Below are 27336 nucleotides of genomic sequence, written 5' to 3' on the forward strand. Positions count from 1 at the left end.
TTTAGTTCTTTAGTTCTTTAGTTCTTTAGTTCTTTAGTTCTTTAGTTCTTTAGTTCTTTAGTTCTTTAGTTCTTTAGTTCTTTAGTTCTTTAGTTCTTTAGTTCTTTAGTTCTTTAGTTCTTTAGTTCTTTAGTTCTTTAGTTCTTTAGTTCTTTAGTTCTTTAGTTCTTTAGTTCTTTAGTTCTTTAGTTCTTTAGTTCTTTAGTTCTTTAGTTCTTTAGTTCTTTAGTTCTTTAGTTCTTTAGTTCTTTAGTTCTTTAGTTCTTTAGTTCTTTAGTTCTTTAGTTCTTTAGTTCTTTAGTTCTTTAGTTCTTTAGTTCTTTAGTTCTTTAGTTCTTTAGTTCTTTAGTTCTTTAGTTCTTTAGTTCTTTAGTTCTTTAGTTCTTTAGTTCTTTAGTTCTTTAGTTCTTTAGTTCTTTAGTTCTTTAGTTCTTTAGTTCTTTAGTTCTTTAGTTCTTTAGTTCTTTAGTTCTTTAGTTCTTTAGTTCTTTAGTTCTTTAGTTCTTTAGTTCTTTAGTTCTTTAGTTCTTTAGTTCTTTAGTTCTTTAGTTCTTTAGTTCTTTAGTTCTTTAGTTCTTTAGTTCTTTAGTTCTTTAGTTCTTTAGTTCTTTAGTTCTTTAGTTCTTTAGTTCTTTAGTTCTTTAGTTCTTTAGTTCTTTAGTTCTTTAGTTCTTTAGTTCTTCAGTTCTTTAGTTCTTTAGTTCTTTAGTTCTTTAGTTCCTTGGTTCTTTAGTTCTTTAGTTCTTTAGTTCTTTAGTTCTTTAGTTCTTTAGTTCTTCAGTTCTTTAGTTCTTTAGTTCTTTAGTTCTTTAGTTCCTTGGTTCTTTAGTTCTTTAGTTCTTTAGTTCTTTAGTTCTTTAGTTCTTTAGTTCTTTAGTTCTTTAGTTCTTTAGTTCTTTAGTTCTTTAGTTCTTTAGTTCTTTAGTTCTTTAGTTCTTTAGTTCTTTAGTTCTTTAGTTCTTTAGTTCTTTAGTTCTTTAGTTCTTTAGTTCTTTAGTTCTTTAGTTCTTTAGTTCTTTAGTTCTTTAGTTCTTTAGTTCTTTAGTTCTTTAGTTCTTTAGTTCTTTAGTTCTTTAGTTCTTTAGTTCTTTAGTTCTTTAGTTTCTTCAAATTGAAATTCATTGATTAATTTATTCCTCAAATCCCACTGCGTCAATCATCGTTTACCACTCGGTTCAAGCGGTTCGCACTACAATCGATTACGCATTCACACGCCGGGATATTTTCTATACTGCGTTGGCTTAATACCATTACTCAACGGATCACATGGAATTAATCCCATTCAATGACGTTTACCACCAGGTCACGCATTGCTTCTTGCCATGTGACGAAGAATGGCTCCGTAAAACCAGGCGAACGTTTTCACTACCGATTCGAGCAAGGAACGTTCCTCAAAATTTGATACGATTAAGAAATGACATCACCAAGTGTCGTATAATGCCATAATCCCCACTGGCATGAATTGAACTTTCTCACCCACTACCGCAAGCTTTCCGTCTTCCGATCCAGAAACTGTGCTCGGTTACCGGTCGAGGTTTTGACAGCTGGAACGGTTTCACTAGCAAGGCCCGAACTAAAATATCTTCACCGGGAGGGAAACTGGGGTCCACTTATTCCTGTCGTCTCCCAGGTAAATGTATTGACATCCAGCACCCAATCTTCGGAAAGTGCTCGAAATCCCATTATATTCAAAAGAACACTTTACCATTCGCCTCCGGTTTCTTCCGCACTGTCCGCCCTTCTCTTCGCCCAATATTCCATCTGTCGGAGGGCGAGCTACGACGAGCTCTAGCTTCCAGTCAGTGTGACTATCAGAGTGAGTGGGTGGCAGCATCCAGTCACCCTTGGAAGCGAATAGAAAACCGACCACAATTGTGCGGTGCCCTTCACCGGTTCCCGGCTACTCGGAGAAAGTGCACTAAAGTAGTATATTTTATTGGTACTTTTCGGTATTTTATTTTAATTTCAGTTCCCTTTGCTTCACTTGGCCGGATTCTACTACCGACCGCATTCGGACCGAGTTTGCCCAATATGGCTTTAGGCGGATAATCGCCCGGAAGAAGATTTGTGCAAGAACTAGGTACCGTTTTCCGATGCAATAAAGGTCGCTTTTAGATGGGGCGGTGAAAGCAAAGCCGAAACTTCCCAGCAGCGTGTGAATGGCGTGTCCTGCCGCCACCGGCACCGCCGCCGGACAGCATCCGGACTTTCGGTGAAAAATTCGGTTAGTGATGCTTCGGGGTTTTTTTTTATTTCTTACATTCTGCGGGAGGCTGAATTTAGGATCCCATTCATTCAGCTGATTTGGCTGGAACGTTTTCTTTTTTTTTCTCGGCTGTGAGTCAGTTCGTTCGCATCCCGATTGCTGGAGGCTATCGCGGGAACTTTTTTTTATCTCTTCATTCACTTTCTTGTTTTCAGTTTAACAATAGTTTCAAGTTTATGGAATTAGTTCCGAATTCGGAGAATGGGTTGGCACAATCTTCACTCGGTTGTCCCGAATAGCTCTAGCAAATCGCAAACGGTGATAGGGCGATGATCGCTTTACTACCTTTTCAAACTTTCCATAACGGTTATGACTTGGCAGAAGAGAAAAACGAATTTTATAACGAAACGAGCTTTTTTTTTCTTCTCTGACTGGGCACATTTATCATTTACAGATTTTTTATGTTATATTTTTTATAGACATGATTTTGTCACATCAAAATTCATATGTACATTTTTTAGATTTATCTAAACTACGTATCATCATTGGGAACTGTTTGCGCTTGTTTTTTTTTAATTTTTGCTAAATTCGAATTTGTATATAGTTTAAGTGAATGAAAACTGTCATTGTACAGTTTTTAGTGTTGAGTTTAAATCAGCAGAGTACTAACAAATGAAATTATGGTATCTTGGTTCAAACGAGTTGTAAAATTACATATGAAAAATTTATTTATTGCAAAAAAAAAGTCACTGGCGACCAGATTTTTGATGTCTTGCCTAGCATAATTTTTTGACTAACAAAGAAAAAAAATTAAATCCTTTTTCATCGTATTTGCAACACTCTCTGTTATCAAATTGCTCCGAATTTGGTTATCTAAAAATAATAATGCAAATCGCTAAATATAAATACTTCTAAACAGACGAATTCGAGATACATTTTGTCGCTAGGAAATAAACCCGTTTTTGTTGAAATGCCAGAAGAAATTACTTGGGAAATTTTAACTGCTAAATCGAAAAAAAAAGTTATTATTCTAACATCTTGTTTTAGTCTTGTTGAGGCGTACAGCTGAAAATTTCAACTTTACCGAGTCATAACTTTGTTGTTAGTCAACCGATCTTCGAAATTTGTTCACCATTGGAAAGGTACTACTTCCAGAAATACAATGGACTGAAACAAATGAAAAATAGGGTTTCAAAAGAATATCAATAAACCGGAAGTCGCCATCTTGGTTTTTGGAACGACTCTAAACAGTTTTCCGGCACCTGTTCTTCAAATCCGTTCCAAAAATACCAATATTGTTAGAGTTTCAAAAGAATATCAGTAAACCGGAAGTCGCCATCTTGGTTTTTGTAACGACTCTAAACATAGTTTTCTGGCACCTGTTCTTCAAATCCGTTCCAAAAATACCAATATTGTTAGAGTTTCAAAAGAATATCAGTAAACCGGAAGTCGCCATCTTGGTTTTTGTAAAGACTCTAAACAGTTTTCCGGCACCTGTTCTTCAAATCCGTTCCGAAAATACCAATATTGTTAGGGTTTCGAAAGAATATCAATAAACCGGAAGTCGCCATCTTGCTTTTTGGAACGACTCTAAATATAGTTTTCTGGCACCTGTTCTTCAAATCCGTTCCAAAAATACCAATATTGTTAGAGTTTCAAAAGAATATCAATAAACCGGAAGTCGCCATCTTGGTTTTTGGAACGACTCTAAATATAGTTTTCTGGCACCTGTTCTTCAAATCCGTTCCGAAAATACCAATATTGTTAGGGTTTCGAAAGAATATCAATAAACCGGAAGTCGCCATCTTGCTTTTTGGAACGACTCTAAATATAGTTTTCTGGCACCTGTTCTTCAAATCCGTTCCAAAAATACCAATATTGTTAGAGTTTCAAAAGAATATCAATAAACCGGAAGTCGCCATCTTGGTTTTTGGAACGACTCTAAATATAGTTTTCTGGCACCTGTTCTTCAAATCCGTTCCAAAAATACCAATATTGTTAGGGTTTCAAAAGAATATCAATAAACCGGAAGTCGCCATCTTGGTTTTTGGAACCAAAAAATGGCTTGATGAGTGTTATAAAGACTCTGCACCGGGCGAAGCAACAATTCGTAAGTGGTTTGCAAAATTTCGTACTGACATATGAGCACCGAAGACGATGAACGCAATGGACGTCCAAAAGAGGCTGTTACCGATCAAAACGTGAAAAAAATCCACAAAATGATTTTCAATGACCGTAAAGTGAAGTTGATCGACATAGCTGACACCCTAAAGATATCAAAGGAACGTGTTGGACATATTATTCATGAATATTTGGATATGAGAAAGCTTTGTGCAAAATGGGTGCCGCGTGAGCTCACAATCGATCAAAAACAACAACGAATTGATGATTCTGAGCAGTGTTTGGAGCTGTTATATCGAAATAAAACCGATTTTTTTTCGTCGATATATAACAATGGACGAAACATGGCTCCATCACTTCACTCCGGAGTCCAATCGACAGTCAGCTGAGTGGACTGCACGCGATGAACCGAACCCAAAGCGTGAAAAGACGGGAAAAGCGGGAAAAACCATCAACAGTGACTATTATATAGCGTTATTAGAGCGTTTGAAGGACGAAATTTAAAAAAAAACGGCCTCATTTGAAGAAGAAAAAAGTTTTGTTTCATCAAGACAATGCACCGTGTCACAAGTCGATGAAAACCATGCTGAAATTGAACGAATTGGGCTTCGAATTGCTCCCTCATCCACCGTGTTCTCCAGATTTGGCCCCCAGTGACTTTTTCCTGTTCTCAGACCTCAAGAGAATGCTCGCTGGTAAAAAAATTAGAAGCAATGAAAAGGTAATCGCTGAAACTGAGGCCTATTTTGAGGCAAATGACAAAAATAGTATCGAAAAGTTGGAAGATCGCTATAATCGCTCTCTCGCCTCTGATGGCAATTATGTTGAATAATAAAAACGAATTTTGGCAAAAAAATGTGTGTTTCTATTAAACGATACGAACTTTTCAGCCGAGCTGTCAGGTTCGTAGAATGTTTACGTTATCTGGGATTTGGCTTCGCAAAAAGAGTTACGTAAAAAGAGGTAACGCAAAAAAAGTATTCATAAATGAAGGTTTGGGTGTTTTGACTATCAAAATATGACTCTCCATTTCTGCAAAAATAACTCAACATTAGAAATAACTCTGATGCAACATATTACCTTTTTCACAAAGTTTTTTGCGGGTCAATACATTAGGTTTGCTATTTTTGAAGGAAATAATGCTATTTCATCCGTTGAAAAATCATGTTAATTAATTTAGGGGCGTTGCATGCCCCTTACTTGCTGCACTTGATAATGCTGAAACCATACATTTGATGTTAATTTGGCGGTAATATATCGTAACGAGTGGCAGTCATTTTTCATTAGCCAGACGAATTGTACCATTAATGGTTTAAGTTCAGTTACAGCCTATCAAATCTTTGATAGTATCCAACGCTTCATCTAATATGACATAAGAAATGAAATCTTGGTTTAGTTTTGATACAATGCATAACGAAATTAACAGAAAACCTGTTTGAACCAGAGATACCAAATGAAACAGAATCGGTTAGCTTCCCGTTGAAGCTGGTAACAGTTCCGAGCTCTCGCGCGCGCGCTTACACACCTAGGATACCAACAGTCGTTCTCTGGATTCACATCAAGTGACGCGTAAGTTTGATTTGTTCTTAAATATGAAATGTAAAAAAGTCATTTTATCTACTTCACTAAAAGCCCGCCTGCCTAGGAAGCTTGAAGCTAACACACGACCGACATCAAGACGGCCAACAGAGCCGACAGCAATGCACATCCGCTGGGGATACTCCGCAGTTCAGCACCGGATCCGGTCGAGGTAGCACTGGCCGATGACCGCCAGCCCATATCGATCCCGATCGATTCTCGCGACAGGGGCAGCTCAGTCGGTTCGTCCAGTTCCTTGGCACAAGGAAGGAAGTCCTCCTTCCGCAGTTTCATCAGAGTCAGCACCTGCTTTCCGTCGCTTGCCGGTTGAGATGTTTTAACACCGGCCGGCTCGGCACCAGCACGGTTGTAGCTGTCGGAGCTAATCGGTGTCTGCGGGATCCGTTGGTTGGTCCGGTGCACCGGCGGTATTCCGAATCCATGTCGCTGTGGGTCATCGTAATCGGTACTGTCGTCGTAGCCAAGGATGTCGTGCGGGCGGGAATAGTCGTTCAACTGGTTCTGAATACTACTCGGGACGGGACCACGCTTATCTTTGAATTCGTACAGGCATTCGATTTGCTGCAGCGTGTACCGAAGTTCGTCGTTTTTGGTTGTGTTCTTCAGGTCAAATAGCCAGAGCAGGCGACAGTCGCAGATTAGTTTGTTCTCTGAAAAAAATAAATAAAAAAGTAAGCGATTAGTTTTCAGAAATTTCTGACACACAAATGGATCGTTCACAGTGATTATTCAAACAAATTGATTATTTAAAATTGAATTCCCAACTAATCGCTTCCAACTTACGACCACGTCTACTCCATGATCGACAGTGGAACAGCTCGAAACTGACTACCTCGCCACCGCTTGTGGGCACATTATCCATTCAACGTTCCACTTCCTGTGTCCATCCGAACAGTCATCAATCAAAATTAACACCGGCCAATTTTCCCATTCTTCGGCGAAAAATGCCGCCATTATAGGTAAAATCACTCCCCGTCATTAACCGCACAAGTGAAGTGAAATTCTGCCCATCAATCATCGCGCACTCGATGCACATCCGCCCGCCGGCATTTCACCGTTCAACGATCGACAATTTGAATTTTCACTGGAGAAACAAAAAACAAAAATTCTGAAACAGCTTCACGTTCTTGTCCGTCGTAGTCGCAGTTCGGTTTCGTGCAAGCTATTGTGCGGCCTTCTGGCGAACACACATTCCGAAACCGGTTTCCGATCAGTCGATCGGGGCGGAAGGCCAAATCAATCATTTTTCAAAGCGTTACTAGCGTCTAAATTGTTGAGCAATTTTCAGATTGAATGCAGTCAAGTCCCGTGGTTGCATCAGCAGAAAATCTTTTTGCTGCCGGTCCATTCGGCCAGGGAAAACCCGTTTCGAGCTTGCACAGTTTTTCCGCCTGCCCACGGTCCGCCGGTTTATCGGTAGTGCCCGGGAAAGTTTAATTGAAGACAAGCAGAGCGGCGAATGTTTCGTTTATTATGCTGAATTGCTTGAAATAAACACCTCCCGAGGAACGAAAAGGTTTCAAGGCGAAGCGTGGACCAAATATCTTGATTCATTGCCCGTGCCGTGCCTGCGATGTACTTCGGAAAAGAACTGCATAATCTTGGATTGTTTAAAAAGTTGTTTAAATTTTCACGCGGTTGACGTGAAGAAATGTTTAAGTTTATACTGTTCCGCCGACACCAGCAAAATGAGGATCGTTTTCAAAATAGTTTTCATGAAAAGCTTTGCGGCAAAACTTTGGGGTAGTTTCTGGAACAAAGTTTTCCAATGAACATGGGGGCAAATGGGCATCGAAAATGCGATTTTCGGATATTTCCTATATAGTTTATCGAACAGTATAGTTTTTAAGTAGAGTTGAGGAAAATCTAAACATTCCCTGGGCTTTGGATGATGAGCTACAGGGCGCGTACCCCCGCTTGGTGGATGGGGGTGAGAGTCAATTCACACTTCGCGTATTGACAAAGTCGGACCATACCGAGATCGATCGTTCGCTTATAAATGTAAAAGATGAAAATTATTATGTTGTCTGGATCGATCACGGAGTGGACAGGACTAATAAAGCTTGAAATTGACAATAGGTCATTAGATGGTTTCGAGCATTATTATGCCTGGAATTGGTCACCAATTTGAATTATTTTGATCCAGTTGGGATGAATATTAATATATCATATTCGTCCTGATCTTGGTGAATTCAATTCTAAAAGGAGTACTATTGTTATCAGGAATAAGAGTAAATTGATATCTTATGAACCGCTTAGGAACTTTCAAACCTTTCCGATCCGGCTCGGTATCGGTAATGTTTACAAATTGCAATGACGGCGAAACTGATTAATCAGGTGTGAATACACTCTCAAATCGGGAAAGGTTTGAATGTACTTAGATTTCTCCAACTTGGACACAGATGTCACCTTCTAACTAAGAGTGTGAAATGTGTTTCTGGAAGAGAACGGTTCGCGTGGACCATTTCATCCAATCACACCTAGTATTTTTTCACGAAATACATGTAGTTCTTGTTTTCTGGATGCGTGCTCAACACTAGAATGCCCAAAACTTAGTTTAGACCTAAACTGCTCAAAAGCAGTCAAAATGATTGAAAGAGAGAAAGTCAATAATAAAAACTGTGACAGAATGAATAAAAGCTAGTGCAGTGTGCCTGAGTGCATATATCGTTAAATAAAGAATTAGAAAAGTTCACAGAATTTCAAGCTATCCTTCCATTGTTTACATGTTGTGGCTTTCCTGTTGAATGCGCATCCTTACATTATATAATTTAACAAGCTTACTAACACCTGATTTTATTTTATTTTTATCACGAGAAACTATCAAAATAAATGATTATAGACAAAAACGATATGGAGCGGAAAAATCCTAGGGTGCCACAGGAATACCAAAAGGAAATTGAAAACAAATCAAGAGCCTCAGTAAAACGACGAAAAATTGGTATTTTCATGTAATAACTCATTTGATGACATATTAACTTTTGATAAGTCACAATATTTCTATTTTTATTGTTACTTTTATTATTATCATTATTATTATTGTTGTTGTTATTGTATTATTATAAATATAGTTGTTATTATTATTGTTGTGATTGTCACTATTATTATTTCTTATTGATATTATTATTGTTATAGTAATCATTATTTTTTTCTTTATTCTTGATAAATTATCAGCTTGAGATATTAACAGGTTTCTCCGGCATAGACAAAAAACCGATGCAATGGGGTAAAGGAAATGTAACGTAACTTCGACAAAGATAGAAACAATCAGTGCAGATTAGAATGGATAGTGTTAGTAGACCAAACATATCTACATCTATTTAGGGACTTAATAGGAAGTAATAATCGTTTGTACCGCTTCAGACATAAAAGACTATATAGGAAAGCAGGGCCAAGACCGAAGCGGATACAAAGCAAAATTTTCCAAAGTCTCATCGACGAGGACATTTAAGACACAGAAGCAGTTGGTAGGATGACAAAATACTAACACGATACAGACGCACGACTCAATGATTGACTGGTTACATGGTGAAGCACACACTTCCTGCCCAAGTGACAAACTCTCTGGTGAACTTGCAATAGAAGATATTAGTATCTTTCGTTGCAAATTGATAAACGTGAAGGAATCTGTCGCTTGGATTACATGCTGGAGGGAACCTATCAATGATAGGCCGGTTTCTTCCTTCGTTGCTAATGTTCATTTGATCACCATAGCCTAGTTCGTCCGGTATGGAAAATGCGGATCGTTGTAACCACCCCCCTCGGCCAGAGTAGCCCATAAAGGGGGAAAAAAAGTTGAAGAAAATCTAAACATTCAACATTATCATGTATCATTCAAATAAGATTCGAAAAAAGCATCCATGTGATTTTTTTAAAATTTAATATTGCAACATATATGAGACGTTAATTTACGAGGTGCTGCTGTTTCTTTTTTTATAAATATAAAAATACGGTATCAAATTCGCTCAAACTTTCCCCTATTACAGCAGTAGGAGTTTGATAAGGAGTGTATCGAAAATAAGCTATCCACATACATTTGTGTTGTACGCATGTATTTGTGATGGTTTTTATGGTCAGATCGCAGCATGCTGTGCGTTTGGCTGTCAGCTTTCGTTTGTTTACTTGTTTGTGCGGTTGAAATTCTGCGTTTTCAAAATGAAGTGAAAATTAACGTTCTGGACACATGGCTAAGTGAAAACGGTATTACTATGCGAAAATTGGCAAAGCGGTTTGGAATTCATCATGCCAGTGTTAAAACCATCATTAATAAGCTTGTGGAACACTATTCTTTGGATGAGCTACCAGGAAGAGGTAGGAAATCCGGTTCTTTCAACCCGAAACTGGACCAGAAAGTGGTATCTCTAAACATGAAGAACAAATCATTGTCAATGCGTGATTTGGCCAAACAATCAGGAACGAATGTCGGAATGATCCAGCGTATCAAGAAGCAAAATCACCTGAAGACCTGCAAGAATCAGAAAATTTCGAAACAAAGTGTAGAACAGAAGAAGCGAGCAGCAACAAGGGCTGGGAAATTGTGTTTGCGTCTTTTGTAGTGTCCGGATGCATGCGGTTTGATGGACGATGAGACTTATGTAAAGGAGGACTCAAAACTCCTTCCAGGTCCACAATACTTTACTGTCGTTGTTTGGCGAGGATGTGAGCGATGCGGACAGGTCGATTCAAGTGGAGAAATTCTGTCGAAAGATACTGGTATGGCAAGCAATATGTTCCTGTGGTTTGAAGTCAACTATTTTTTACACTACCGAAACTATAAATGCAGAAATTTATCGATCTGAGTGTCTCCAGAAGAGATTGCTGCCTTTATATAAGAAGCATAGTACACCTCCACTGTTTTGGCCGGATTTAACATCGGCTCACTATACCAAAACCACTCTCAATATTCTTGCGAAAAAAGATATAAATCTCGTTGAGAAAAATATCAATCCACCAAATTGCCCTCAGCTTTGACCCATCGAACGTTACTGGGCAATCGTGAAGAGGGTCTTCAAGAACACTAGTAAGACAGCTGACAAAACATGCAGGAGTTCAAAAAAAATTGATCTCAAGCGTCCAAAAAATGCGATGCAACACTTGTTCGGAACTTGATGAAAACGTTCGATCAAAAGTTCAAAAATTCGTGAAGAAATACCCTAAATTTCATCCGGTTTTCATTATGCTCAAGTTAAACCTCGTACAATAAAGGATCAATTTTTAGTTTGAATAAAATATCGTTTTTCATCATAATTTGAAAGAAAAAATTGTGGATAGCTTATTTTCGATACACTCCTTAAAGCGATAGTTGGGAGTAAAATGAAACACGTTTTCCACTGTAAACATTAAATATATCTGTTTCCATGACATTTTGTTTCGTTTCGATTTTAGCTCGGTTCGTTTTTGACAACATAAGCAAAAGTGGTGACTTTTCAGCCCTATTATATATATGATTTGGTTATTACCATGAGGACATCATTTGCTTCCGCAATTCTGTGATTTTTGTGTAGGGAAAATTCTAAACCAACTTGTATTGTGTAATGGGGAAAAGAAACTTATATACTAACTTACTAACTAATATAGAGAGCGAATCGATTCAATTGAAGGTTGCATAGATTTTCGTAACCAGGGAGGACGCTTCAAAATCATTTTCAGAATTTTATTCTGAATCCTTTGAAGCGTTTTCTTACTGGTGGAACAACAACTTGACCAAATTGGTACTGCATAAAGCATGGCTGGTCTGAAAATTTGTTTATAAATTAACAATTTGTTTTTTAGACAGAGCTTAGAAATTCTGTTTATAAGAGGATATAAACATTTCATATATTTATTACACTTTGTCTGAATTCCTTCAATGTGATCCTTGAAAGTGAGTTTTTTGTCATACGTTAAACCTAGGTATTTAGCTTGATCAGACCATGTCAATTCCAAGCCATTCAATTTGAGAATGTGATTATTGTTTGGTTTAAGAAAAGAAGCTCTTGGCTTATGAGGAAAGATAATTAATTGCGTTTTTGCTGCATTTGGTTTAATTTTCCATTTTGACAGATAATCACTGAAAATATTTAAACTTCTTTGTAGGCGACTGCAGATCACTCTTAGATTTCTACCTGTGGCTAACAGACTTGTGTCGTCACAGAATAACGATTTCTGACAACCAACGGGTAGGTTTGGAAGATCAGAAGTGAAAATATTATACAAGATTGGAACTACACTCGAACCCTGCGGAACACCGGCTCGTACGGGTAGCAATTCAGATTTACAATTCTGATAGCTAACCTGAAGAGTACGATCAGTTAAATAATTTTGAATCATTTTGATCGAATAAATAGGAAACTGGAAATCAGACATTTTTGCTATTAAACCTTTGTGCCAATCACTGTCGAATGCTTTTTCTATGTCTAGAAGAGCAACTCCAGTGGATAACCCAGAAGGTTTATTTGCTTTAGTATGTTCGTTACTCTGACAAGTTGATGAGTAGTTGAATGTTCATGACGAAATCCAAACCGCTCTGGTAAAAAATTGAATTCTTATTTATATGAGACATCATTCTCAACAAGATAATTTTTTCAAAAAGTTTACTGATAGAAGGAAGTAAGCTAATTGGTCGATAACTTGATGTTTCTGCTGGGTTTTTATAAGATTTGAGGATAACAATTACTTTAGCGTTTTTCATCTTTTTGGGAAGTAAGCTAATGAAAAACACTTGTTGAAAATTTTAACCAGGAGTGTCAAGGCAACATCGGGAAGATTTTTAATAAGAATGTTAAAAATTCCATCATTACTAGGAGCCTTCATGTTTTTAAGTTTCCTAATAATTGATTTAATTTCACCAAAATTCATCTCAATAATGTCATCTTGTGATAACACTTGGGTTGAAATATGATCATATTTCAGTGAGACTTCATTTTCAATAGGACTCACAACGTTCAAATTAAAATTGTGGACACTCTCGAACTATTGAGCAAGTTTTTGAGCTTTTTCGCCATTAGTAAGAAGTATTTGATTTCCTTCCTTGAGAGCAGGAATTGGTTTCTGAGGTTTCTTAGGAACCTTACAAAGTTTCCACAAATGTTTAGAATATGGTTTAATTTGTACAACTTCTTTAGCGAAATTTTTTTATTACGCAAAAGAGTAAATCTATGCATAATTTCTTCTTGTAAATCCTTAACAATATTTTTCATAGCAGGATCACGAGAACGTTGATATTGTCGTCGACGAACATTCTTCAATTGAATGAGCAGTTAAAGATTGTCATCGATGATAGGAGAATTTTATTTAGTTTGAGCTTTGGGAACTGAAAGATTTCTAGCTTCGATAATATTATGATTCAAATTATCAATTGCTGTGTCGATGTCCGCAGAATTTTCTAAAATAGTTTCATGATCCACATGATTTTCAATGTGAGATCTGTAATCCAACCAATTAGCTCTATGATAGTTGAAAATAGAACTAATTGGATTAATTATAGCTTCGTTGGAAAGTCTGAATGTTACAGGAAGATGATCTGAGTCAAAGTCAGCATGTGTATTCGATTCACTACAAATGTGACTTTATTCTGTTAGAACCAGATCAATTGTAGACGGGTTTTTCACGGAAGAGAAACAAGTAGGATTACTGGTATGAAGAACTGTGAAGTAACCAGCTGAGAGTTGATTATGAAGTATTTTACCATTACTATTATTTTGCCTACAATTCCACTGGACATGCTTAGCATTTAAGTCCCCTATTACGAAAAATTTCGGTCGATATCTTGTGATTTTTTGCAAATCGCCTTTTAAAAAACACAATTGTTCGCCGGTGCATTGGAATGGCAAATATGCTCCAGCGATGAAATAAATTCCATGAATGGTTTCAACTTCGATTTCCAAGCTTTCAATAATTTTAGTATTTGAAGAAGGTAATATTCGATGTTTAATTTGCAGTTGGACAAAAATGGCAACTCCACCACCCATTCCAGTAAACCTGTCAAATCGATGAACCACATAATGTGGATTACTTTTCAATTTGACATTTGGCTTAATTATTATTTAAAAGACATCTTTATTCAGGCCTATTTGCGTACAAGCTTTACGTGGCCGATTGAGCCGATTTTTTAAATAAAAAATTCTTTGTATTCGATCTCGTTGTCACCCTTTTTCTAGGGGGAGAGGAGCTTCCATTTCCCTCCTGCGAGGATTGAGGGGCACTTTGTTCGTGGCTCGTCTCGTCGTCCATTGACGCATCGGTGGCATTGTTGATTTCCGTCTTCTTTTCGTTTTCCTTGTTATTCGCAGTCTTGATCTCGTTGCTAGTTACTGTAGAAGCGCCTTGTTGTACATTGGTTGCAGTTGCTGTTTGGTTAGATGGTGAAGGTGATTTTGAAACAGGAGCACTGCACTCACTAGTTTCCGTTGTTGAGCGGTTGTCCTTGTTTTTGTTTGTTTTGTTTGTTTTCGTAGTTTCAGTGCAAGGTTTGCCGTAGTGTGCAGGTTGTTCACAAAACTGACATGTAACCAGTTGATTTTCATACGTAATCAGCGATTTACACGGATGTTTCCCGTCTTGATTAAAAATGATGTAAGATGGAATTGCTTTACGTAGTTGCATACGTACCACTCGCACGCCATTCCGGATACCCGGAAAAAAATTCCGCCATACTTCCCTTTCGATGGAAAGAACTTCACCGTACTGCGACATACCTTCCCGAACATACTCTTCGGTGCACTGCGGGGGAAGGTCATGCACGCGTACTTGTATGGCATTGTCCACCATGTGCACAGGAATTTTGTATTTAATGTTGTCACACTCAACGCTGTGCACCTCGTTGTTAACCGAAGCGAATGCAATTGCATCGCTTTCACGTTTAAACATAATGTACACACAGTTAGACGCCTTGTTGAATTGAATCTCAGTTACATTATTAGCGTCTAGATGCATTCGTTCTTTAAGTAAGATTTCAATTTCATTTGCTGCTGGTCTAACTTTGCAACGCTTGAAATCTATACAAATTGAATTTGGCCTTGTTGGCCAAGTTTCAGGCTTTGTTAAATCGTATTTGACCATTCCGTACACTCTATTGTTCACTGCACTGTATTGTCTTTGTTTCTTTTGCTTCGACCGCAAACGATTTTCGACTGCGTTGGCTGAGATGCGAGCACGAACTGACATTTGGCTTAAGATAAGTTTCTGTCACAATGGCAATATGAATTTCGTGAACTTTGAGAAAATTATGAAATTCATCTTCACTCGATTTCGAAGATCGAGCATTTCAATTTAAAATATTCAAATAATTATTGAACTTAACTGTTAAATTTTAAATTAATTATAATATTATTCGCGAATTACCATCCGATTTGAAATGCTTAAAAAAGTTATGAAGTTGAATTCATTCGGATGATCATTTGAAAAAGTTGATCTTGTAGGTAGATCATTTTATTTTCAGTTATATCGCCTAATCAACTTCATTTAAAGAAGCGAATGGCTTTGAAGGAATATTTGAAGGTAGACTGCCATTAGAACTGCCACTAGAAGAAGATGATATGGCCGATCTACCTATTAATAAATTGTTATCGTTAGAAGATGAACTGCAAGGCGGTCCTGTGTTTTGATTATTTACATTAGAAGAATTAAGTGGTAGATTTCTACCTGTTATACTAGCATAACTGACATTAGAAGAAGATGATGACAAGGTCGATCTAACTGTTCCTAATGAATTTTAATGTGGGAAATGAGACGTACTTTTTCTAAAGTTTTCAAATTGTTTACATCACTTCGATTGAAGTGTATTAGGTAAAATTCATGGGAAATTCCAGAACGCGGTTTAGAAGTACCATTCGCTCTTTTTTCATAAGTATTACTTGGGAAGGGGCAAAACCAAGTAATTCTTTTAGTCCATTTTTAATTTCATCAGTACTTCGATCATTTGATAAGCCTTTCAAGACAGCCTTGAAGGGTCTGTCTGGTTTTATATCATATGAACAAAATTTATGAAGATTATCGGATAAGACGTCCATAATCTTCCAATCCATCAACCAAGACTCGACATTCTCCTCTTCGTCCGATTTGAAATGCGACTTTTACTTCCGGGAGAAAAGTAGAAAGCTCAGTACGGAATGCTTTGAAGTCGGAAATCATCACCGTCACTGGTGGCATAGATTGATGTTTCTTCCCAGAACGACAAGCGTCCATTTTGGGAATTTTTGAAGAATTTTCTTCTATGTCGCTAAAATCGAATTCAGGAAGAATCTCGTAAATATTGTTAGACATAGGCATAGAATAAATGGAAGGGAAATCCGTCGGTTGTCTTTTATTTTTACATTCAGATTCTATAAGATCGTGAATGTTATTAGGAAAATGTTGAATAACGGAGTGTGATTTATTTCGTATTGAATTATTTTTAGCCTTAGGCTTGTTGCCTTTCCGGTTGGACGCAGGCATTTTTGAAATGAATAAAATTTTAAATTAAATTAACTAGGCTAAATTAGTCTTCGATTAGACTCCTAGTTTGGAAAAGTCTTGATAAAGACTGATTCTGTGGTAGTCTTAATAAAGACTGATTAGTTCGAAGAATAGTTCTTTGAATAACTAGCCTTAAAAACGGCTGATTAATTTCTTAGTCACTCAAATATCACTCTTTGTATAGCCTTGAGAAAGGCTGACTAATTGTTAGTCTTTTAAAAGACTGTTGGTGATTCAGGTAACCTTGAAAAAGAGTGAAGCCTTAAATCAATGAAACTCTAGGAAGCCAGAAAAAATTTCTAGGAGCCAAGAGCTATACGCGTGCGGTGCGAACGACTGTTCAACACCGACTTTCTTAACATTATAATTGTTGATAATCACAACATACAGGGTCCGCCATATAACTTTTTTTTTAAAACATGCAATAAAACACAAACGGTTCATCCGATTTCAATATTTATTTTTCCATATTAAAGTACAGTCCTTCCGGTTAATTGTGGAATATAATTTCATTCAAATGGCTGCCTCGGGTGGCCTTGCAGTACGCCATACGGTCGGTCCAATTTTTTAGTACATTTTCGATTGTATGCAGCTTTATTTCAGCTATGGCTGCATGAATGTTGTCCTTCAAGGCTTGAATTGTCTCTGACTTGTCCACATAACACTTATCTTTGACAGCCCCCCAAAGATAATAGTCTAACGGCATCAAATCACAGCTCCGAGGCGGCCAAACGACATCCGAATTTCGACTAATAATACGATCTTCTAAGACTGGGCGCAGAAGATCGATCGTTGCGTTGGCTGTGTGGCACGGAGTGCCGTCTTGTTGGAACCAAATGGTGTCCAAGTCTTCCTCTTCAAGTAACGGGAAGAACCAATCGCTAATCATGGCGAGGTAGCGCACGCCATTGACCGTGGCGGCGGCTCCTGCCTCATTTTCGAAGAAAAATGGCCCAATGATGCCGCCAGACCAAAATCCGCACCAAACCGTCACTTTCTGAGGATGCATCGGCTTCTCCATGATAACGTGCGGGTTTACAGTCTCCCAGATGCGGCAATTTTGCTTATTAACATACCCGCCGAGATGAACATGTGCCTCATCCGAGAAGATTTTGGCAAAAATCGGCGTCTTCTCAAGCTGATCGCAAGCCCAGTTGGCACTTTTTTCACGCGTTCCTCAAGCATATACACAACAATTTTCGTTCAGTGGAAAGATAAAACTAAGTTTCAGTCAAATTAGAAGTGACATTAAGATTACCAATGTCGAAATAACCGATAGTTCACAAAAAAATAAATGTTAGATGGCGGACCCTGTATATGTTAATGTTATTTGCTGGGTTTTAAAGCTTGCTTCATTTAGAATTGGAACAAACTTTTGCTCATATTGTGGCGCTCCTAGCGGACGGATATGGAAGTTCTTGGTATAATTTTTGACATTTCGCAAATCGACTGTACTTTGTAAACAATCAACATGGAAGCCGAAAGAAGAGAAAAAATTGTGCACAGTTATTTGGAAAATCCATTGTGGTCTGCATCTAGGCTAGGTAAACAGCTGAAATTGCCCAGAAATACCGTATGGCGTGTTATCAAACGGTATAAGGAAACATTGACGACAATTTGGAAGCCTCAAGCCAATCGTCGGAGTGGAACTGTCGACCGGAAACTGCGTGGTAAGATTTTGAAGACGATTAAGAGGAATCCTAATCTGTCGGACCGTGATTTGGCCAGAAAATTCGGTGCTGCCCATAGTATCGTGAGGAGAACTCGACTCCGGGAAGGAATCAAGTCGTATTTCGGATCGTAAAACAGAATAGTGCGGTCAAAATTCGTGCTCGGAAACTATATGACCAGGTGCTGACCAAGTTCGACGGGTGTCTTCTGATGGACGATGAAACCTATGTCAAGGCTGACTTCGGGCAAATCCCAGGTCAAAAATTTTACTTGGCAACGGCTCGGGGGGATGTTCCATCTAAATTTAAATTTGTTTTTGCTAACAAATTTGGAAGCAAATTTATGATTTGGTAGGGCATTTGCAGCTGTGGCAAAAAAACGAAAGTTTTCGTTACAAATAAGACAATGACATCGGAACTATGCCAAAAAGAGTGTTTCCATAAACGAATTTTGCCGTTCATTCGATCTCACGACCATCCCGTAATGTTTTGGCCAGATTTGGCAAGCTGTCATTACAGCAAAGTCGTTCCAGAATGGTATGCAGAGAAAGGGATCCAGTTTGTTCCGAAAAAGCTTAACCCACCCAACAGCCCCCAGTTCCGCCCTATTGAGAAATACTGGCAATCATGAAGAGGAGACTCAAGGCAAAGGGAAAGGTTGTCAAAGACAACATCAATCAGATGACGTCCTGGTGGAATAAGATAGCTAAAACGATGGACGAAGAAGGTGTGCGCCGCCTAATGAGCCGTGTTACAGAAAAATTTCGAGAATTCCTTCGAAACCATGACGAATAATTTTATCCGTATTTTATCTTAAAAGTTCGAAGAAAACGCTACATTTATATATAAAAATAACTTGAATTCAATAATAAATAACTGAAATACAGGCAATTTTCTTTGTTCCAATTCTATCTGAAGCAAGCTTTATTGATATTACTCCGCCAATATGGTATTGCTGAATGAATTGTAAACACATCAAGAAGCAAGAAATTTCGATGCGACCGACGAAACCAACTTTTTAAAATTCTTTCATTCTTTGTGTGGTTTATATTCCACATCTGCTTACTACCTAGCATAAGAATTCCGAAAGTTAAAAAATCCATAATTCCAAGCAATTGGTGCACTCAAACTCATATAACTTGACTAAACTTGTCAGTGCATAACTTAAGTTAAACCGTTTGAAGGCATCTTGTTTTTTTACTCATATTAGGCAAAATTTATTAATTTCGCTGATTTACTTACCCCTCCGTGCACTTCTGCTGATCACAACAGAAATGATTTCCTTTTACATCAACAAATACACGTTTCCCTATAGAATGTAAACGTTTATTGTGGAGATTTTTTCAGGAAATAGGGCAAAGCAGTAATATAATTAGGTATTTTAAAAATGCAATCATGGAAAATATTGGACGTCACATTCCAACAACCCTCCCCCCTTCCCCCTGTGACGTCTTTTATGGACAGCCCCTTAATAGGACCTCAAAATTCAAAATGCCCCTTTCATGCATCTTTTCAACCAAATCAGTGAGTAAATTTAGGTTCCAACGTATTAAATTTTCTTCCAGTTTATCAAAAGTCGATGAAGAAATTTATCAATTCATGAAGTGTTGCTTGAAAAAATAATAACTTAATCCTAAACATAGAAGATGCTCTCCTAACCATTTCAAAAGTCATTCTTCCTCGAAAAGCATACTACTTATAATAAAAGCTTGAAAAGTTACGAAATAATACAGTGCTGCTCGATGAACAATGAATGATATAGTACTATCTTCTTTCGTACGTTAGTTAGAAATAAACCCAGAACTCGGCTACCAGGCTTTTAGTTATGGAACTGCAATATTTTTCTCTACATGAGCTTATTTCGGGTGTAATTTTTTTCTCGGAAAATCCGTTCTCAGTCGAATCACCCATAATGGCAGCTCCTTGTTTGTACCACGTTCGGTACCGAAACGACAGCGAATTTAGAGATAGCAACGAACAATGTACTAAAATACCCGAGCTGCGGTTCCAGCTTCCAAATAAAAAGATTTCAATTCATGTGAATGTTACTAATGATGTTCGTCTGCTAACAACGCTTTACCATCACCATTATCTACACTTCTAGAGCAACCGAAGGCTGAACAACAACACCGCAGTGCGGATGGTGGTGAACTTTGCCCGGCGGTTGAGGGATATTTTTTTTCGTTGTTGTTGTTGTTGTTATTGCGCTTCTGCCTGCGAATACGTACGGCCACATTGAGTGGCAAACAATTTCCCTATCCTTTGTTCGTAGCCAGCCCGCGTGAGTCTTGGAAGATTTCTTTGACCCGAAACCGCACGCCACACCACACCTGCCACTCGCAAACTCGTGCGTTTTATCACGTAGTTTTTGCTCGGTATCAGCTGCCTCGTTTTGCTTCACTCGAATGCCATAAAAATTAATAAAAAAAGAGGCAGCCATGTTTTTGTTCGTTTGCGCTTCTGTTTCAAGTGGCGCGTCGCGTTCTGCCTCAACCTGAGAGGTTGAGGGTCGTGCAAAGTTTACCCGCGTTTTCCGTTTTGCGAATATATTTTCTGTGGGTGTGTGTGTGTGTGTTTGTTTGTCACCCCATATCAGCATTGAATGTAGGGGAGGGGGGAAGAAATGAAAATGAGACACGTGTTGGGGGCTTGTTAAAGTGGAAATGATAAAATTTCTGAATTGTTTTATAGCCTGTTTTATGCCGTGTAGCTTTCAGGCGCTCGTCTCTCGAACCCACGGTGGAGGCTGATTGGAATGCACTTCATATAATGCGATGTAATTGCACAAGACATTTTTCTACCGAATGAATTTTAAATTAGGCTGTGCTTCGAGAAACTGTTGGAAGAATTTTTTTATTTGAATTTTTGTGGGATGTGGGCATGTTGCACATCATCCTGCTCCGTCAGCATGCCAGTTCAGAAGTTGCCAGTAACCCAGAGCGTATGATTCATGAAAAAATGAGCAGATTTGTTTTTCACTCGAAAAACCTTTTCGGAGCAACGAAAAAACGGAATACTTACCGTTCGGTACTCGCCAAATAAAAGTCATCACTTTTTTTTCTCGCTGAAGGGCACCACTTCAATTAGCTTGTCGTTTGCAAAAACAAACACCAAAAGCAGCATCAACGAAGAACCAAAAAAAAAATCAACCGAACGATTGAGGGGTTACTACTGCCAAACAGAACGCAAAATACCACTCCCTTCCCGCCGACTGTCGACGGTTCTTCGACATTAAAGCTGAGAAGCATTCACCAGAACCACGTTATTTTTTTCTGCAATCCACCTGAGCTGACATCATTTGCGTCAGCAGTAGGCAGGCGGAAAGGCAATTTGCAATGAAGACCGGAATCGGGAAGAACAAAGACGAACTCGAAGAAATGGAAGAAAAAAAATCCAGGCCGGAAAATTAACTTCACACCTCGATTCCCGTGGGGATCGAGAGAAAGCTTACCACTGCTTACCAGCCGACTGGCATTCATTTTGCCGGAAAACAATGAACCTTTGGTGGACGAAAATCTTTTCAAACGATGGAAGTGTTACCAGCAAAGTTTGGATGGATTTCATGAGAGGAAATTTATCCAAACGACAGAAGGTTTATGTTTTGATTTTATTAAATTTCACAATACATTGAAATTTCTGTGTATGTCAATTTTATTTGAAAAAAAAAACTTTGAAGTTAAAAAATGTTGCATCAGGAGTATTGTGTCACAAAAAATCCATCAAAACAAAATATATGAGAGAAAAAGACTTTGTAATATAACACCTTCCTACTCCAATAATGGCGCGTGGACAGTTTGCCCTATAACTGATAGTGTTTTAGATTTCGCTTGGATTTGGATTTTTCTTGATTTTGCACTTGGTGTCTGGGAATATTTTTTGCTGCAAAAGAACAACAATTTTAATGTTCTTTGGAATTTTTACTAAATATAGCAAAAATGTGGGATTAAAAGTCGTAGATGGAAACGCATGGCATTTAGTTCTAAGACCATGTGATATATGATTTTGGAACTAAATACCATGCGTCTCCATCGAATGATAGTTTGAATTTTTTAAATTCTGAAAAAAATAATGCGTAATGCACTCAAAAATGATTTATTTTTTATGTAAAATCTAGAGTGGTACAAAAATTGTAAGTGGTAATAAAAAAGTTTGAAAATTTTGAACATTTTTTTTCACATGAAATACATTTTGAAAGATTCTGAAAAAATTTAAAAAAGTTTCCCATAATTCTTTAAATATTTCAGATTTTGTTCAATTTTTTTGCTAAAGAGGTTATTGAAAAATTTAAATAAAACGAAAAACAGAAGAACCACCTTAACTCCACCAATATGACAGTTAAAGGGTAGCAACTTTGGAAAAATCATTTCCAATACAAACCCTTTCAAACAGCTTATATCAATTTTATTTCTGTTTGGGGGCAGTTTATATATGCCACGCCCTAACCAAATTTAACTAACTTAGGTTCGTTTGAAAGCGAACATCAAGTTCGAAGATCAAATGGCAGTGAATTCTGGTTCCGGAGATAGACGTGAGTCGGCTGCCTTGTGCCATCTCGCGTTTTATCGAAAAGTATTGAAGGAATTTATTTGAATTTTTTATTGTAAGTAAAGTGAGTATTTTCAGTTACCACCATCCGAATTTCATTACAAATGTTTGATTATTTCGAGCGAAACAAAAACCAACCTAATTTTTGTGACGGCAATCTAAATTTTTGGTTCCGAATTTCTTATCATGAAATTGACAGAATGTAAGTTTGTTTTCCTCGGTTTTGCAGAGAATAATGAAATTATCAATATATAGAAAAACAGTGAAAAAATAAACGTTCAGTGACTGTATTGCGTCCAATGTAGAAATGCATTTCGCTTCAAATAAATATTTTTTCCAGTTTTACTTGCACGACATTATTTATCATAATTTACGATATTATTTCATGAAAAAATATAAACTTGTGTGCAAATTCATCATTTTTCTTTTGATGTGGAACACATCTTTATTTTCTATATAGTGGTGCAAATCAAAAACTCAAGAAAAACTACACGTAGAAATGTGGTCAGATTGTAAACACTTACAGCTCAGTATATTTTGTATCAATTATTAATATTATTTCATTATTTGATAGGAAATATTTCTACGTTTCAATTTGAATGTATCAACCCACGTATTTTCAATTATATATTATTGAAATTTTGATTAGTAGCGAGCAGTGACCTATTTTGTCTGCTAAAAATCTCCGGCATACCGGATTTCCCTGCCATAGACGACGGTTTTGAAGGAGTAAGCGATGTATCAAAGAGAGAGCATCGCTCTGATTGGTCAATCGATGCAAAAGCGAAACTGTTGGAAGCACGCGAATCTGTAAATAAAAGCGAAATTAAAGCTAACGTTTCAGTCCTATTCTTAGCATGCTAGAGGTAGGTTGTTGCTAGACAGCAAGACAAAAGTGCCATAAAACGATTTGAAGCTTTACGGTGAAATGTAGCGGAATGCGAAAATCGCGTTTTTGATCAATTATTCAAAAACTAGACCGATTTTCGAAAAACCAAAAACACTTAAGTTTTCGAAATCAAATTTAGTATCGGTATAGTATAGTATCAAGTATTCTTAGAATTTTGAAATTTTGCTTTGCCGAGCCGTAATTGGTTTTTGAAATGTATAAACGGTAACTGTTCCGTTCCACGGGGATGATTTTAGAACTGAAAAGTAGTGTTTGTAGCAGAATTTCACAAAGAATCTGAAAATGCAACTCAAAATTATAAAATTTTAGCTAAAACAACCGAAATTTGAAAAAGTTTACATAAACTTTTCCGCATTTTTTTTTATTGCTTGCGCGCTGCTGTTTCGTATTGAGGTGGTGTGAGAAATGCACGGTGGGCACGGTGGCATTATATCGTGAGCAAAAATTACATGTAAAATTCTGACGCGAATTTATGCAGCATTGGGTTTTGTGTTAAAATAGAAACGAGTTGAATACAATAAAATGGGTATTGTAAGAAATTGTTTATTTTCTAAGTAACTGTCATTTATAATTCTAATAATGTCCAATTCTGTTGAGTTCAATGCATTGATGTTGCTGAAGCAATAAAACTTGGCTGTGTGATATCGTATAACATTTATTATTTTAGATTGTAGCAATTTTTATAGCAAAACTATAACTTCATCATTGACAAGCTACTGAATGAAATACAAACCAAGTATTATCGTGATATAAACAATGTGATAAACATTGATAAACAACAGGCATATACATGGTTATCAAGTTGGTTAATACATATACATATAACCTCATGTTAGTCATTCATAATTACTCATGATTTATAGCTCTAGTGTAAGAGTAATCACTAACAATAACGATTGTATTAGCATATATTCAAAGTGTGAAGGATTCAAAATCCATTACGTTCAGTCTTTTTTACAAGCCAATATAACGAGAGGTAAACCCACTGCTCTCAATCATTGAAAAAAGTTCTTGTTTCTATGTGTCCGTTTTTCTTGGTATGCTTTGTGCGACGGTTCGTTCAACTGAAGCGGATAAAATTTTGCGCGCATTTTATGACGCTACATTTCACCTTAAGGCCTGAGGACACAGGGCCACGTGTTGAGTTTTAAATCGACCACGTGGCTCGCTCAATTCCCTTTGCGCATCGTATTTCTCTTGTACTCTCTCGTATATGAGCAAACTGTACCGGGTTGCCAGCATACATTTTATTATTTTGATGAGAAGTTTTGTCACATTAATCTATCGTATGGGTTGGACATTACACGATTCCAATGAACAATGAAAAAATATTCAACTTTCACAAAGATTGAATGTCTGTGTGTTTGGCAGCCTTGAAACTGACTTTGTTTCACAGAAAAATACAAGACTTTATTTTTATCGCGATAAAATATATGTTTTTATGTACTAATCGCATCTAAACTAAATTATCTAGACTTTGTCACGGTCACGGTTTCGAAATTTAGTTGAGAATATTCTGTGAAATTTTCAGAATGATTCATTGAGTTTAGCGGTCGTGTTGTTTTTTTTTCTGACTGAAGAACTGCTGAAAATTGGAACATTCGGAAATGCATACCTCTACTTGTTCATCGAATATCTCGGCTTTGAAGGCTTGTATCATAAATCTACCGTGACAAAGTCTAGATAATTTAGTTTAGATGCGATTAGTACATAAAAACATATTTTTTATCGCGATAAAAATAAAGTCTTGTATTTTTCTGTGAAACAAAGTCAGTTTCAATGCATCCGCCATTTTTTTTCGCTTTGGTTTCCTGATAGCATTCTGATAGAGGAGAGAGAAATAAAACTGGCTCGACAAGGCAACCAAACACACACACACATTCAATCTTGGTAAAAGTTGAATATTTTTTCATTGTTCATTGGAATCCATGTAATGTCCAACCCATACGATAGATTTTTGTGATAAAACTTCTCATCAAAATAATATAATGTATGCTGGCAACCCGGTACAGTTTGCGCATATACGAGAGAATACAAGAGAAATACGATGCGCATAGGGAATTGAGCGAGCCACGTGGTCGATTTAAAACTCAACACGTGGTCCTCTGTGTCCTCTGTCCTCATACCTTAAGGGCTGATGCCAGTTGTTAGCGTAAAACCGTGTCGCTCGCTGTGCGTATTACATTTCTCTCCATGCTCTCTCGTAAATGTGTAAAATGACTCTCGATGTGGCCGGGTGGCCAAGAAAGTTTTGATATTTTCGGTTACTACTTTGACTACATCACATAAAATCCAATAAAGCTACCGCTTGTTTGGCAGCCTTGATGAGCCGATTTTATTTCTCTCTCATGTTTTGTTACGTTACCAGGATACAAGAGCAGAAAAAAATGGTGCCGCCATAGAAACGTACTTACCATTACAAAAATAACATTCACTTAATTTTTATCGCGACAACATATATGTTTTTATGCAATAATCGCATCCAGAGATGGCATTTCACCAGAGTGATAAACGCTAGAGTCAGATTTCTGCCACACCGAGGATGAAAAAAACGAAGCACCGCACAAAGAGGAAAGCGCACTTCTTCTCAGTGTCGAATAGACAGCATTTGAGTGTGTGCTTGTGGTTAAAGCAGCTGGCGCGAGTGAAACACATTCTCTTCGCATGAATCGCTCACACGCGCTCTCGTCTAAATACACCCAAGTGACCACTGGCGCGTTATTGTGAGCGAACACTTCTGTGAACTTCAATTAATATAGAGTAGATCTGGCCTTGCTATGAAAAATTTGCAAGGAAAACCGAAAATTTTACGATAAATTGTTTTATTTTGCTGATTTTGCGTGTCCACGTTTCATCTACGGAAACCATACAGCAGAGTGCTCACCGGCGTGTACACCTCTGTGAAAGTATCTGCATCCACCTCAGAGAATTTATTAGCTAATGCTCTAGCACTTTGGTGCGATTCAGTGGAAGAGGTAAAAGGAAATAAACAAACGCACTCATGATGCGTGCACACTTACACAACAGCGGTGTATAAATGTGAAAGAGAAGAGCTCTCGTTGAAGTTGTCAGTGCGAGGGGAGAAATTTTGCTTGCTCTTCGTCACACAGAGGAGATAGACATCTCTGATCGCATCTAAACTAAATTATCTAGACATTGTCAGGATAGATTTTTGATTCATGCTTTTGAAGGCATCTCGCACCAATGAACAAGTTGAATGTTGCCGTTTTCAGCTATGCAATTCTTCCTTCAGCAAAAAGACTTTCCCGGCCACTAAAGTCAATGAATCATTCTGAAATTTTCAAAGAATAATCTAAACTAATTTTCTAAGAGATTGTCAGTTGGTTTCTTTGATATTCGTCACCGTTTCTGAAGAAAATCAGATTTGAAGCGTGAAAATAGCCCTTTAAAACGCCCTAAAACTGGCCTCAGCCCTTAATTGGCATGCTCTGATCTTGTGTTATGCAATGAATTCTATGTTATGTCGTTTCCCCATGAGAAATTGACAACTACCCCTGGATAAATTTTGAATGCTTAAGAATAATTTCTAATTTATATTAGATGATCTCGATTGATAATGAGTTAGTTTAGTTTATCGCTTCAACCGAAATCGCAGAATGGTAGAGAAACTTAACGCTAAAAAACTGCTTGCATAAAAAACTTGAACACAAGCTTGGCGAAGAGAAGTTTAATTATCGAAATCGCAAGTATGTACAAAGATATAATTGCATGCATACGGGATAATGGTGTAATTTCGTCGGTTATAAAACAAATGCAAATCAAGACAAATGATGTTCGGTGTTGGTTCGGATTGATTCATTTTTTTGATTGTAGATCATTAGAAATTTTGG

General features: G+C 37.4%; 1 protein-coding gene across 1 annotated transcript in view; it reads right to left on the reverse strand.

The window, feature by feature from the left end:
* Positions 1-973: 973 nt before the first annotated feature.
* The window catches only part of LOC131430781 (connectin-like), a 502561-nt gene continuing 476198 nt past the window's right edge, over positions 974-27336 (reverse strand). The window contains exon 5 of the mRNA XM_058595987.1: positions 974-6576. Within this exon, the coding sequence (XP_058451970.1) occupies positions 5984-6576 (593 nt within the window). The 3' untranslated portion in view covers positions 974-5983. The remainder of the gene's footprint in view (positions 6577-27336) is intronic.

This window comes from Malaya genurostris, chromosome 2 (assembly GCF_030247185.1).
Source record: "Malaya genurostris strain Urasoe2022 chromosome 2, Malgen_1.1, whole genome shotgun sequence".
NCBI lineage: Eukaryota > Metazoa > Arthropoda > Insecta > Diptera > Culicidae > Malaya > Malaya genurostris.